Source organism: Piliocolobus tephrosceles, chromosome 16 (assembly GCF_002776525.5).
Source record: "Piliocolobus tephrosceles isolate RC106 chromosome 16, ASM277652v3, whole genome shotgun sequence".
NCBI lineage: Eukaryota > Metazoa > Chordata > Mammalia > Primates > Cercopithecidae > Piliocolobus > Piliocolobus tephrosceles.
In genome coordinates, this window is record NC_045449.1 from 24,589,266 (window position 1) to 24,605,525 (window position 16,260).

At 36.7% G+C, this 16,260-nt stretch overlaps 1 protein-coding gene across 1 annotated transcript in view; it reads left to right on the top strand.

Annotated features, from left to right (window-relative positions):
* Positions 1-16,260, top strand: part of EFCAB5 (EF-hand calcium binding domain 5) — a 175,050-nt gene that overhangs the window by 52,255 nt on the left and 106,535 nt on the right. Inside the window, exons 6-7 of the mRNA XM_023183936.1 lie at positions 3,111-3,159; positions 6,688-6,758. Coding sequence (XP_023039704.1) covers positions 3,111-3,159; positions 6,688-6,758 — 120 coding nt within the window. The remainder of the gene's footprint in view (positions 1-3,110; positions 3,160-6,687; positions 6,759-16,260) is intronic.

Consider the following 16,260-nt stretch of genomic DNA (forward strand, 5'->3'; position numbering starts at 1 on the left):
AAAGAAAGAAAGAAAGAAAGAAAGAAAGAAAGAAAGAAAGAAAGAAAGAAAGAAAGAAAGAAAAGAAAGAAAGAAAAGAAACAGTGAAAGAGAGAGAGAGAAAGGAAAGAAAGAAAGAAAAGAAAGAGAAAGAAAGAAAGAAAGGAAAGAAAGAAAGAAAGAAAAAGAAAGAAAGAAAGAAAGAAAGAAAGAAAGAAAGAAAGAAAGAAAGAAAGAAAGAAAGAAAGAAAGGAAGGAAGGAAGGAAAAGAGAGAGAGAAAGAAAGAGAAAAACTTCTGGAGATTTGTTTCACAATGATGTGACTATGTTTACACATATATACATACACTTAAGAATGGTTAAGTTGGTAAATTTTATGTTATGTGTTTTTTACCACACATAAACTAAACTAAACATACTCTTAACCTATGATCCAGCAATTGCTCTTCTTAGTATTTACCCAAATAAATTGAAAACTTATATGTACACAGAAAACTGCACACAGATGTTTATAGTAGCCTTACTCATAATATCCAAAACCAGAAAGCAACTAAGATACCCTTTATTGGAGGAATAGATAATAATGTGGTGCATCTATACAGTGGAATATTATTCAGTCCTAAAAAGGAATGATCTATCAAGCCATGAAAAAACAAGGAGGAACCATCAATACGTATTACTAAGTAAAAGAAGCTAATCTGAAAAGGCTACATGCCGTATGATCCTAACTATTTGAAATTCTAGAAAAGACACAATCAGAAAGATAGTAAAAAATTCAGTGGTTGCTAGGAGTGAGGGGAGGGAGGGATTTTTAGGGGAGTGAAATAATTCTGTATAAAATGGTGGATACATGTGATTATACTTTGTCAAAGCCCATACCAAGAGAGACCCCTATTATAAACTATGGACTTTGGGTGATAATAACATGTCAATGTAGCTTTATTGACTGTAATAAATGTGCCACTCTGGTGCAGAATATTAATAATAGTACATAGCTGTGTATGTGTATAGTGTATGTGTGTGAGCTCTTTGTACTTTCCGCTCAATTTTGCTGTGCACTTAAAACTTCTCTAAAAAATAAAATGTTTTTAAAAATGGACCAAGAAGAACTCGGAAATTTCATTTTTAGTAATTGAAGAATGAGAAAGTATAGAGGATTCTTTGGATGGCCAAAGTGCTTGCGAAAAGTGCCTCAGCTCCATCGTGCCGTGTCTGAGAGTTGCTAGAAATGTCCCCTGGAGGAGGCAAAATGGGGTCACTGTCAGCATCCCAGTCCTAATCACACAAAAAGGTTGGGAATCATTGAGAATATATGTGTAAAATAACTTTATATACCCTTCAGTATTCTAAGAGGAGACTTCAAAAAGTGTGTGGAAAAATTGAATTAAAAGATAATTAAAAATATAAACTTTATATCTCAACATAAGCTCCATCAGGCTGGGCGCCATGGCTCAGGCCTGTAATCCCAGCACTTTGGGAGGCTGAGGCAGGGGGATCGCTAGTGCCCATGAGTGCGAGACCAGCCTGGCCAACATGATGAAACCCTGTCTCAAATATTAGCTTGGTGCAGAAGTAATTGTGGTTTTTGCCATTACTTTTTAAATGGCAAATAAATAAATAAAAAGAGGCTCCATCAAGTTTAAGACACTTGTAAGTGATGATACCAGCCATTTAGTCCATCCCTAAAGAGCTGAGGGTCCTCGGGATTTAATCATTTCAATGCAGTCTTTTTTGCATTATTAACTGATGAAAAATAGGTGTCCTTTAATGATTATTTTTTAAGATTAGAAAATAAAAAATCAGAAGGAGCTAAATCAGGACTATAAGGTGGATGCCTAATGATTTCTCATTGAAACTCTCACAACATTGTTCTTGTTTTGTTAGTGGAGATGGGTGTTGCTATTTTGTCCAGGTTGGCACAAACTCATAGTTCTTCTACCTTAGCCTCCTGAGTAGCTGGGACTACAGGTGTGTGCCACTGTGCCCAGCTTGCCCTTGTTTGATGAGAAGAATGAGCAAGAGCATTGTTATGGTGGAGAAGGACTCTCTGGTGAAGCTTTCCCAGACATTTTTTTTGCTCAAGCTTTAGCTAGCCTTTCTCAGAACACTCTCATAGTAAACAGATGTTATTCTTCTTTGGTCTTCCAGAAAGTTAATTAGCAAAATGCCTTGAGCATCCCCAAAACTGTTGCCATGACCTTTGCACTTGATCAGTCTGCTTTTGCTTTGACAGGACCTCTTCCACCTCTTGGTAACCAACCATTGCTTTGATTGTGCTTTGTCTTCAGGATCATACTGGTAAAGCCATGTTTCATCTCCTGTTACAATTCTTGGAAGAAATGCTTCAGGATCTTCATCCCACTTGTTTAAAATTTCCATTTGAAGCTCTGCTCTTGTCTGCATCTAGTCTGGGTGCAATGGTTTTGGCACCCACTGACTGGAAATTCTTTCAACTTTAATTTTTCAGTCAGAATTGTTTAAGCAGAGCCAATTGAGATGTCTATGTGTTGGCTATTGCTTCTGCTGTTAACTTTTAGTCCTATTCAATAAGGTCATGAGCAAGATGATTTTTTTTTCTTGCAAATTGGTGTGGATAGTCTGCGCCATGGGCTTTATCTTCAACATCATTTCATCCTTTCTTAAAATGAACTATCCATTTGTAAACTGCTGATTTCTTTAGAGCATGGTCCCCATAAACACTTCATAAAACACCAATGATTTCACCATTTTTCCCACCAAGCTTCACCATAAATTTAATGTTTTTGCTTCAATTTTAGCAGAATTCATGTTGCTCTGATAGGGGCTCTTTTCAAACTGATGTCTTATCCTTTTTAGTTCTTCAAGCTAGATCTTGTTCAGACATAACGAGTTTCAACAAGTTTATTTTGGTGCAAAAAAAAAATTTGAAATCCATGCATATTTTTTTCATAATACACATTTTCCATGAACTTTTTGAAGACCCCCTTGTAGAAAGTACATGTGACTTATTACTATTTCTGTCCTTGGGTTGGAAAGATCACCCAATACTAAAATAGAAAGACTATAGATGGTTTTTAGTCTAAAATAACAAATATGTGGTAACTGAGGAGTGGCATATGGTTTCTTTCTTTTTTTCCTCTTTTGATTTGCAGATTCAGAATGTTCTTCATGAATTCTTTCAAAATCCAGATTTCAAGCTAGGTAAGTCTGCCTATTACTCTGATATTTTTATTTTTATTTCTTTTTTGGGTGGGGGACACTGAATTCAGATGAAGAGTCAACGTGAGACAGATGTAATTCAAAGCTCTTGCAGGTGCAATTAGCCTCTTCCATGCTGTGCAGATAGAGAATGTACAGAAGCAGAAATGCAATCTGTGATTCTCAACCCTTTTAGTCTGGTGTCCATTTTATTACCAGTACTCTGCAATACTCTTTTATTATCCTATGACATTCCTAGAAAATATTCCTTACATACACAGAATTTTAAAAGAAAGATAAGATATCATACTGTGATACAAAGGAGAAATATAAGGAAAGGCATAAGAAAATTGTATGCACTGGCCAGTTGCAGTGGCTCATGCTAAGATTTACCAGAGTTGAACATTGCCTCTGTAAATTCCTTAGTTTGAATTTCCTTGACTCTACCCACTCTTATATCCTACACCTTACCTATAACCCTCCATGAGAAACAGTCATTCTCTGTTTCTCAAATGTTGTTTCTTGATTTCCCTTTCCATGTTACATAAATTTCCCTGGATAATCTCATCCAGTTCTGTTACTATATATACTAGGCTTAAGACTTCTTCAGAGGCCGGGCATAGAGGCTCACGCCTGTAATCCCATCACTGTGGGAGGCAGAGGTGGGTGGATCATTTGAGGTCAGGAGTTTGAGACCAGCCTGGCCAACATAGTGAAAGCCTGTCTCTACTAAAATACAAAAATTAGCTGGGTATGGTGGCGGACGTCTGTAATCTCAGCTACTCGAGAGGCTGAGGCAGGAGAATCGCTTGAACCCAGGAGGTGGAGGTTGCAGTGAGCCGAGATCATGCCACTGCACTGCAGCCTGGGTGACAGAGCGAGACTCCTTCTAAAAAAAATAAAACAAAAGAAAGAAAATTATATGCACTGTATTTCAATATATAAATGCTTTGTTATAACTTCACTATAAGACATAATAGTCAGACATTTCTACCTACTTATAATGTACCTTTAGATATAAGAAAAGTAAAATTATATACAGTTGATCATTTTATTTGTATTTGACATTTTGGAATAGGGCAAAATGAATATATATACATAGAATTCCCAGAAATGCAGACTGACACAAATGTGTTGTATTAGAATTCAGATACAATTTATGTTACTCCCTATTACACAATTTCTGAAATGGCGAACAACTCTAGGTAAAGTTCCAGAATTAAACAAAGTATACTTCTCCCTCAAATTTTCATAGAAGTTACATTTTTGAAAAATTCCACAGCAAAATTATATTCTGCATTCATATGTAAAATAGAATTGGGTTCTAGGTTCAAAATTATTATAAGCAGGTTTTTCATCTACTTGAATGTCCTGCAGGAGGCGGAAAGTCTTTATTGTGCAGAAATTACAGGAGTTCTGCCTCTGCTCCTATTCCTCATCATTGTGGCAATAAAAACTCACCCAAAAATTTCCACCATGCTGCCTGGGAGGAAGGGAGGACAGCACCACCCCTATGGAGATTCACAGATTTTGATGCTTTTGTTTTCAGAAAGATTTCCCTATATGAAATTAGGTGGAAAAAAAAAAACCCCTCACTTGTCCCATAGAAACTAGAGTTTGGGTCCTGAGATTTACATAATTTATATCCAATAGATTTTGTTTTCCAATTGATTATTTGACTACTTTTGTTACATTGACAACAATACATTGTCTGAAGTCTGTTGTCACTTTTAAAAATAAAATATGCTTCCCATCTTCCTGATCACTGATCTCCAAGCATGATTTGGGCCTTACTGACAACCTTTTCTCCTTCTACCTGTTCTCACATTTTCCAAAAAACGTAATTCTTCAGTCAGCTCATCCTTTACTCTTGTTTCAAAAAATCATTGAAATAACTTCATTTATTTTCGAATGAGGGTACAGAAGGAGTGAGTTAAGAGAACTCAATTTGGGATCCTGATAAAATTACAGAAATTCCAGAGCATTCCAATTGACAGTGATTGTTTCTTCTCTCACCTCCTATACTACAGTATTTATTTTCTCTACTATTCATTTGGTCAATATTCATTGAGCCCTCACTTAGTTCCAGATACTGTAATGAGTTAGAGAATGCAAAGAGGACTGACAAGACATGTTTCCTGCCCGTAAGTTGCTCAAACTCCAGTCAGAGACAGACATGTATACTTAATAGCAATTGTTACTGCTAGAAACCAGTCTGGTTTGCATAATCATCTGGAGCTTGGGGGAAGGTCTGGGATGGAAATGTCAGCTTCTAATGCATAAGCTCATATGAAAATGTATATAGTCCTCCTATGGCCATAATAACTGATATCTCATAATTAGCACTTACCAAATTCAAGAGTGATTGAAAAATCTTTTCTATGCCCTTGTGCCAACCCATGATAGGCAGGAAGAGTTACTATTAGAAGTAGGAGAGGAAGCCAGTGTATAGTTCTTTCATCATGAGCTTTCACACAATTTATGTATTTTTCTCTTAGTATGGTCAATAAGGATTACATAAGTTGTTGTATCAAATGAAGGTTTAAAAATCTGTATTTGAACTGTCACGTTCTTCATTATTGATCACTCTAATTTATGACACTCTTCTCTTGTTTTTTTGTGATATCATTCTCTTGATTTCTTTCTTCTATTTTTGATCACCTTTTAGTGTTTTTGTTTCTTGACTCTTCTTTTGCTTGCACCTTAACTTTTGTTTTCCAGAGTTTCCTTTTAGGCTTTCTTTTCACTATACACACTATACACATTCTCTGGGTTTTCTTATTCAAGTCTATGGCTGCAGCTGATGACTCCCAATCTATATACACATTACAAACTTTCCCTGAGCCCCAGGTCCTATTTGAAAAAAAGCTACTATGAGTGGTAAATGAAAAAGCAAGTTGCACATCAAAATGATCATATTTATAAACAGAAAAACAAAAGGTACACGTGTACATATATATGCATTTATATACATACAGAAATGCATAGAAAGGTTGCTGGAAGGATGATAAACTGCTGACAGTGGTTACATCTGGGGCAGAAAGGAGTGAGAGTGCTGATGGGAGGTAGCAAAAAATGAAGATATTCATGTTTTGTTGCTTATATTTTTGTATTATTTGTATTAGAACATTTTTATGTGTTATTTAATTTAAGAAACATTAAAGACAAAATAAAGTTTTTAAAAAGAAAGCTTGCAGAAGTGTTTTGTTTTAGGACCTGCTAGTGTAAACCAACACAGATGTTTTTATAGCCTTTCATACTATTGATGTGCATATTTATTTCTGCTTTATATCAATCTAGGTATTAAAAATATAGACTTTTTTTAATGTTTGGTTTGCTTGATAAGCCAGGAAAAGTAATAATTTTGTAGTATTTGGTATGTTACACAGCTATATGTAATTCACTTTATTGTAGTTATGGATAGACATTAGCTAATACATAATTTTATGTTCTTTTAAAGCACTATAGTATAAATATCAAATATATATTACAACCAAACTAACTAGCAAATAATCTTCATTCCATAAACAGGATCACACTGCGAACAATTGGATATTACTGACTCAACAGAACCAAGATTGAACAAAATGGAATTTACAGAAGTAAGAAGTTACATTATTTAACGTTTGAATTGAATTATTTTGCCAGTTTTGATTTTCCGTTGGTGGCTGTCACACATCATTAAATTAGTATTAAATGAACACACAAAACTTATTTTATACATTCTAAAATATGTACTTTAAAATATTTCAATTCCTCTGAAATTAGGTTACATTTTACAATTTCTTTCAATCAGTATCACTCATGATGTGAGTGTATAAAATACTACCACTGACATCTTCTGGTAAGATCAAGAAAAACCAGCATCTTATATTCAGTGAAATCTGGTTATTCAAACAATAATGAGATCTAAAACTTACAAAAACTTTCCTATGGGCCAGGCATCATACATAAACTTGGTTAACCCTTTCAGTAACCCTTTCCTCCGCTTTTACAGATGAAGACACCAAGATGTAGAAAGGTTAAATAACTTGCGCACTGTTTCACAATTAGTAAAACCGGGGAAATTTGTATTCAGTCAGTTTGGTTTCAAAGTCTACATAATATTGCATATGAAAAAGTATGATTCTATTGTAATGGAATAAGTGAAATAAGCAATTTAATGGTACCAGAGTCCTAAGTCTTCCACAGCTTACTTATGTATTTTTTCATGTTTCTGCATTTCCCCTTGTTTTTCTCTGATGAGTTCCAGAGTCAAGGTAACTTTCTGTTTCTCTTTTCATATACCTTTGCACGACTGAAGGTGAAGATTATGCACTATATACAGTTTCAAAGTTCTGTATGAGGTATCTCTGGAATTCTTTTTAAAATGACTATTGTATAGATAAGAATTTGGCAAATTCTACCTGAGTTATGTTCTAACTGTGTTTTCTTAGATTCTGTGTTTGTCTATTTGTCATCCATTACTCACAAGGCCAAACTAATGGCCAGAGTTGTTTATATCTCCCCTGTGATCCAGAACCCATACTATGAACCACCTCCTTACTAATTCTCACACACTGAGCTAATATTTCTCCTGCTCTAAGTCAACCCAGGACCAGGTACCAGACAACCAGAGATAGCCCTTGTGCCTCAGAGTCTGCCAGAATTATTCAAACCAGCCAATCCTCAACTGTTTAGCCTGTTGTGGCTTGCATTTCTGGAAACTCCAGTAAGCATTCTGGCTTAGGCTGTCCCTTTGCTCCTTTGTGTTCTGCCTCTTGACCCAAACCTGGTGCTTCCCCTGTGGCCCTGCATGGTGTGGCATGCTTCCTTCACTTGGAAGTCTTAAGTAATAAAAATCTTCTTTCAGTGGCATTAGCCTCTTCGTGTCATCATTCATTCACCTCCATGAATTAAAATTCCACAGATACAAATGAGACAAGCTACTGGAAGAAAAATACACAGAGGAACAAATGATGGTATTAAAATGGTTCATGAAAAGTCAAAGCTTTATCTCTTTAATACAGTAATAAATGTAACTTACATTTCTTTGCAAGGGACTGCCTATTTGCAAGGGACGTGCCTATTTGTCTTATATTCGTTTCCCTAAAAGTGGGCAAGTTAGAATATTTTCCTATTTTTTTCATTATAAAAGTAGGCCGGATGCGGTGGCTTATGCCAATGACTAGGGAGGCTGAGGCAAGAGGATTGCTTATGACCAGGAGTTTGGGACCAACTTGGGCAACACAGTGAGACCCTCATGTCTAAAAACAGTTATAAAATATATTATGATATGTGAATTATATCTCCATAAAAGGTAATATAGGTTCATTATAGAAATTTAAAGACATAAAAGTGTAAAGAAGTAAAAAATTTTAAATCCACAATTTACCACCAATAAAAGCCACTGAACACTATATTTTTTTGTATAATAGTAATAGCTAACACTTTTTACCCCTTTTTATGTGTCATATTGTGTACTGAGGTTATTACATGCACTTTCTTGTGAAATCGTCACAACTGAGTTATTATTATCTTCATTTTGCAAATGAGACCTAAAAAGATTGAACACTTTCCTTGAAATCACACAGCATGTAAGTGACAGAGCTGGACTAGACCCAGGTCAGCCTGACTTCAAAGCTCATCGTGGTCTTGACCCTTGTGCTTTACAGTGTCTGTTATATTCATAGTGAGACATGTAAGGTTTCAGTTTTAATTTTGTGGGTTTTCCATATAGATTTTTGATTATGCCTAATATATTGTATATCCTACTTTTTTCACTTAATATCATCTCTTGATCATTTCTCTATGTCAATAAATATTCTTTAAAATATGTTAAACAATTTTTTTATTTTGAAATAATTATAGATTTACAATAAGTTTCAAAGATAGTACAGAGAGGTCCCATACACCCTTCATCCAGTTTCCCCAAAGGTTATATTTTCCATGATTTTAGTATAATATCAAATCCAGGAAATTAACATTGATATAATGTGTGTGTATAGTGTTATGTTACTTTAGCACATGTAGATTTCTGTTACCACCACCAAAATTAAGATACAAAACTATTTCAGTACCACAAAGGTCTACTGGGGTCTACTGGTAATGACATTTTGGCAGTTCAGGGAAATGTAGAAACCCTACCTTCCTTTAATTCATTTTCCACTTTGCCACTTACAACATCATTGTCTTAAATATTTCCCATATATACATCACGTCAGGCACTGTTACACTTTGCTTCAACTGTTAAACATCATTTAGAAAACTCAAGATGAAAAGTCTGTTGTATTTACCTGTGTTTTTTGCTTTTTTCATTGTTCTTCCTTCCCCATGTTTCAAGATTCCTTCTTTTATGCATTCTATTTAGAGAATTTCCTCTAGCCATTCTTTTAGAGCAGATCTACAGATGAGACAAATTCTATTAGTTTTACATTGTCTGAGAATGTCTTTATTTTTCCTTTATTCCTGAATGATAATTTCACTGGATATAGAATTCTTGATTGAAAGTTCTTTTATTTTAGCCCTTGAAAATGTTCTATCATTTCCTTCTGATCTCCATAGTTGATGATGAAAAATCCACTTCATTCAAATTAATTTTCCTCAGTAGGTAAAGTATTGTTTTTCTCTTGTGGCTTGTATTTAGTGTTCTGAACTCTGAAGACATGAATGTTAGATCTTTTATTATAATCCCACATGTTGCTGAGACTCTGAGATTCTGTTATTTCTTTTTTCCTCTTTTTTTTTTTTTGTTTGTTTTTTCCTCTGTTGTTCAGACTGGGCAAATTCTACTGTTCTGTGTTCAAGTCCATTGATTCCATCCTCTGTCTTCACGCTGATGCTAAGCCCGTATCTTGAGCTTTTTATTTCAGTAGTTTTTTTTTTTTGTTGTTGTTGTTGTTCTTTTTGAGACAGGGTCTTGCTCTGTTACCCAGGCTGGAGTGCAGTGGCATGATCATGGCTCACTGCAGCTTCAACCTCCCAGGCCCAAGCCATCCTCCCACTTTAGCATCCCAAGTAGCTGGGACCACAGTCATGCACCACCATATCGGGCTAAATTTTATTTCTGTAGAAACAGGGTCTCCCTATGTTGCCCAGGCTAGTCTCAAACTCCTGAGCTCAAGAGATCCTCTCACTTCAGCCTCCCAAAGTGCTGGGATTACAGGCGTGAGACACTGTGCCCAGCCTTGTTGTTGTTTTTTTAAGAAATGTGGTTTTGGGGAGGGAAGAAAAAGAAAAAAAAAAAAAGAGATGTGATTCTCCCACCTCAGCCTCCTGAGTTGTATTTTTCAAAATTTCCATTTTTTCTTAATGTCTTTTATTTCTTTGCTGAGACTTTTAAGTTTTTAATTTATTTTAAGCATGTTCATAATTGCTTGTTGAATTATTTTTATAGTGGCTGCTTTAAAATCCTTCTCAGATAATTCCAACAGCTGCGTCATCTCAGTGTTGGCATCTACTGATTAAATTTTCTCATTCAAGTTGAGATTTTCCTAATTCTTCATACAATATGTGATCTTCTATTTTGTCTTGGACATTTTGGTTATAATGCTATTGATGCAGGACTTTTTGCTCCTTAGTTCAGCTAAAATCTAGGTTCTTGTCTCACAACTAGGGAAATGAGGCACGCAGACACATTGAAGGGTGAAGATGGATTTATTAGGCGAAAAGAAAGCTCTCCATAAAGAAAAAGAGGGTCCATCCAACAGGTTCTCACCTCACAGACTGAATACCAGGTCACCACACAGGAGCCGAAGAGGCCTGGCTTCTCCCCTTGCATAAGGCCTGAATTCTTGGTGGCTCTGCCCCATTTTCCTGATGCACGTGTGGGCCCCCAATCTGTTGCAGGCATGCCCAGGCAAGACCCTGTGCAAGGTTTCCTTAGCTCATCCTGCATGTATCACTATGAGACTTGGGATCTTACTTCCATCTTCTTTTAAAAAGCTTCCTCTGATACCATGCTGGTGGAAGAAGGGGAGGGCCACCTCTCTACTGCCAGGTGGGCATAAAGATCCAAGTTCCCCATTCAATCTCCGTTGCAATTTCAGAGGCAGGGGCAACGTGCCTTGTTATTGCTCAGTGGAGGCGAAAGTTTCTGATTTCTCCAAACGTTAGATAACAATTTAGTTTTAGTTTAGTGTTGTGGAACCTCAGCCTGATTTTTCGTCTGGTCTGTTGGGCCTGGTTCAGGAGCTTAGTCCAAAACAACTGCCTTCTATAATTTTTATTCAATAACCCTCACCGGATACTAACTCTGTGGGCACTTTTTTTTTTTTTTCTTTTGAGACGGAGTCTGGCTCTGTCGCCCAGGCTGGAGTGCGGTGGCCAGATCTCAGCTCACTGCAAGCTCCGCCTCCCAGGTTTACGCCATTCTCCTGCCTCCGCCTCCCAAGTAGCTGGGACTACAGGCGCCCGCCTCGTCGCCCGGCTAGTTTTTTGTATTCTTTAGTAGAGACGGGGTTTCACCGTATTAGCCAGGGTGGTCTCGATCTCCTGACCTTGTGATCCGCCCGTCTCGGCCTCCCAAAGTGCTAGGATTACAAGCTTGAGCCACCGCGCCCGGCCTATTTTTGTAGACATTAATCTCCCTATGTTGCCCAGGCTGGTCTCAAACTCCTGGATTCAAGTGATCCTTCCGCCTCTGCCTCCCAAAGTGCTGGTATTATAGATGTCAGCCACTGCGCCCGACTGAATGAGAGATTTTTTAGCGCCCATGTAAATTCGATTTTTACAGATAGAAGAGTATAGCATGAATTTTTTCAAGAATGTGTATATTTTAATACACTACCTATTGTCCTGTTGATATAAGATAAATCAAAACCAGAAGGATGGAAAACAGTCTTTTTGTTGTTGTTTTTGCTTTTAGCAAACTCAGCTGCAAATAGCATACACAATATATTAGATAAAATTTTTTCAGTCATCCCACGATTTATTAGGGGAAGAAATGGGTAGACAAGCAGTGGATAAATTAGAAGTGGTAAGAAAACCCTAGTTCCATGTGGTTTCTTCTTACTTTGTCTGCTGTTGATGAAGCTGTCAACCCTCCATTATCTTTTTGTATTTATTGGGAAAGGCAATTTAATCTACCAGACTGAAATGAAAAGATAAATCCTGATATGACTTCTTATTCTTGTTTAATTGGGAATAAATTTATTCCAGAGTCTTATTTTACTCATAAACTGCCCAAGTAACATCATTGGAATAAATTTTTTAAAATTATGCAAACTGTTATTAAGAGAATATTGTAAAAATGAGCCCCTTTTTCTTCCCAATTTATAGAGACAGAGGTCTTCTCTGACCCTGTCAGGTTAAAATGTAACTTTTCCTATCCTTCTGCATGGTTGGAGACTTCTAAACAGAAAGTCCAAACAATCATATTTCCATAATTCCAAGATGAATGGTTTTCCTTCTGCATCTCTGAAATCAAGGTGCATCATTTAGCCCAGAGTGGTGACTCACACCTGTAATCCCACCATTTTGGAAGGCCAAAGCATGAGGATCGCTTGAGCCTAGGAGTTCAAGACCCGCCTGGGCAACATAGTGGGACCCTGTCTGTACAAAAAATTAAAAACTTAGCCAGGCATGGTGGCTCACACCTGTAGTCCCAGCTACTCAGGAGGCTGAGGCCTAGGAGGATCGCTTGAGCCTGGGAAGTCAGGCTGCAGTGAACCATGATTGTACCACTGCACTCTGGGCAACAGAGTGAGACCCTGTCTCAAAACAAAAAAACCAAAAACCTGCGTCATTTGATAAAAATAGTATGTTTTCCTCTCTTCCCCAATCCCCAAAATCTAAGTCAACAGCCCATCTAATGATTGATGGGTTTTGCTAATCAAAAAACTAAAAGCTGTACTGTATGCATTTTATAAGCTAAACATCTAATACAAAAGGACAAAAAAAGATGAAAATAAGAAAATTGTTAAAGGAATAGCAGACACATGAAATAAACAAGTAAACAAACAAAACAGCAGATTTCAAGGTTAAAAATCGTTTAATGAGATCGACTATTTTTTATATTTGTAAATGTGAAAATTTTGTATTTTAAGGCCAGGTGCGGTGGTTCATGCCTGTAATCCCAGCAATTTGGGAGGCCAAGGCAGGTAGACCTCTTGAGGTTAAGAGTTTGAGACCAGTCCGGCCAACATGGTGAACCCTGTCTCTACCAAAAATACAAAGATTAGCTGGGCATAGTGGCATGTGCCTGTAATCCCAGCTACTCGGGAGGCTGAGGCAGGAGAATCGCTTGAACCCAGGAGGCAGAGGTTGCAGCAAGCCAAGATCATGCCACTGCACTCCAGCCTGGATGACAGAGCAAGAATCCATCTCAAAAAAAAAATTTTTTTTTATTTTAAAATGTAAAATTAATGAAGTTAATAGGACTCTCTTAAGCTTTATGAGTTTATAGCACATTGTAATAGAATATACAAAAATATATTAGAAATAAAAGGTGAACAAAAAATGCACAATAATTGTGTAGATTTTTAAACTTTTTTTGGTAGCAGCTCTATTCAGATATAATTTACAAAGTGCATTTATTTCCTATGGCTGCTGTAGCAAATTACCACAAACTTGGTTGCTGAAAACATCAGACATTTATTTTCTCACAGCTCTGGAGGCCAGAAGTCCAAGATCAGTATCAGGCCAAAATGAAGGTGTTGACATTGCTGCACTGCTCTCAGGAGGATCTGTGGAAGAATTTGTTCCTTGGCTCTTGCAGCTTCTGGTGGCTGTTGGCATTCCTTTACTTGTGGCTGCATCACCAGTCTCTGTCTTTGTGGTCACATTGCCTTTTCTTCTCCTGTCTGAGAAATCACCCTCTTAAAAGGATATATGTGATTGCATTTTAGGGTCTACCTAGATAATTTAGGATAATCTCCCCATCTCAAAATCCTTAATCACATCTGCAAAGACTCTTTTCCTGTATAAGGTAGCATTTACAGATCCAGGAATAGGACCTTACTTCTTTGAGAGCCATTATCCAACCTGCTATACCTACCTTATACCCATTTAAAGTGTACAGGTGAATGGGCTTTAGTATATTTGCAGAGGAGTACAGCCATTAAAACAATCAATTTTAGAACATTTTCACCCCCAAAAGAAACTCTGTACCCATTAGCAGTCACTCCCCATTTCCTTCCAAACCTCCAGCCCTAGGCAGCCACAAATCTACTTTCTGTCTGCATAGCCTTGTCTATTCTGGACATTTCATATATATGGAATATACAACATGTGGTCTTTTGTTTTTGGCTTCTTGTACTTGTCATAATGTTTTCAAGGTTACTCCATGTTGTAGCATGTATCAGTACTTCTTTTTATTGCCAAATAATATTCCTTTTTATGAGCATATCACCTTTTGTTTATCCACTCATCAGTTGGTGGACATTTGGGTTGTTTTCACTTTTTGGCTAATGTAAATACTACTACTGTGAACATTTGTGCCTAAGTTTTTATATGAATATGTGTTTTCTGTTCTCTTGGGAGTGGAATTGCTGGGTCATGTGATAAACTTTATGTTTAACCTTTTGAGGAACTGCCAGACTGTTTTCTACAGTGGTTGCACATTTTACATTCCCACCAGCAGTTTACAAGGGTTGCAATTGTTTCACATCTTTGCCAAAACTTACTCTCTGTTTAGGTTTGTTTTGATTTTTATTATAGCCATCTTTGTGGGCATGAAGTGGTGGCACACTGTGCTTTTGAAATGCATTTCACTGAGAGCTAAAAATGATGCTGAGCACCTTTTTGTGTTCTTATTGGTCATTTCTTTTCTTTCTCTCTCTTTTTTTTTTTTTTTTTTGTGACAGAGTCTCACTCTGTTGCCCAGGCTGGAGTGCAGTTGTGCAATCGGCTCACGGCAACCTCCGCCTCGCAGGTTCAAGCAATTCTCCTGCCTCAGCTTTTTGAGTAGCTGGGATTATAGGCACCTGCCACCACGCCCAGCTAATTTTTGTGTTTTTAGTAGAGACAGGATTTTACCACGGTGGCCAGGCTGGTCTCGAATTCCCAACTTATTGGTCATTTCTGTATCTGCTTTGGAAAAAAATGTTTATTCAGATCCCATTTTAAAATTGGGTTGTCTTTTTATTGTTGGATCATAAGTGTTCTTTATATATTCAATCCTTTGTCAAATATATGATTTATAAATATTTTCTCCCATTCTGTGGGTTCCTTTTTAACTTTCTTGATGGTGTTATCTGAAGCACAAAAGTTTTAAATTTTTATGAAGCCCAATTTGTCTATTTTTTCTTTTGTTGATTTTGTTTTTGATGTCATATCAAAAAACCATTGCCTAATTCAAAGTCATATATTCCTATGTTTTCTTCTGAGAGTTGTATAGTTTTACCTTTTACGTTTATGTCTATTTAAGTCTTTGATCCACTTTGAGTTAATTTTCGTCTATGGTGTGAGGTAGTAAAACTTTTAACAAGTCTTTGATAAATTGAAGAGGTAAGAAACAAATAAGAATATAAAGAACCTATTAATATCAGTAACTCATTATATAAGTATATATTGAACTTTAATCCTTACAGTGACCCTCTTCCAGTTTTCTTAAAATTTTGGTCAAAATCCATCGAAAATAGGCCACCAAGAATGCCTTATAAATTCCAAAAGGTAGAAATATGACATGTCATATTATTTTATTATGATGTAATACAGTTGGAAAACAATAAACTTAAAAATTAAGTCCAATCATTTGAAAATATTTTAAAAACTCTCCTTAATAACTTTTGAATCAAAATCTTATATCTAATTTTATGGAATGCTACTAAATGTGTACTCAGTTGAGAAATTATAGTCTTAAAACTTTTAAATGAGATATGATGAGGAATTTTTGACACACAGATAAATACAAAAAAATAGAATAATAGCCAGGCACAGTGGCTCATACCTATAATCCCAGCACTTTGGGAGGCCTAGGTGGGAGGATCTCTTGAACCCTAGGAGTTTGAGACCAGCCTGGGAAACATAGAAGACCTGTCTCTACAAAAAATTTAAAAATTAGCCTGGCACAATGGCACGCACCTTTAGTCCCAGCTACTCAGGAGGTTGAGGCGGGAATATCACTTGTGCCTGGGAGGTTGCAGCTATAGTGAGCTGTGATCACCCCACTGCACTCCAGCCTGG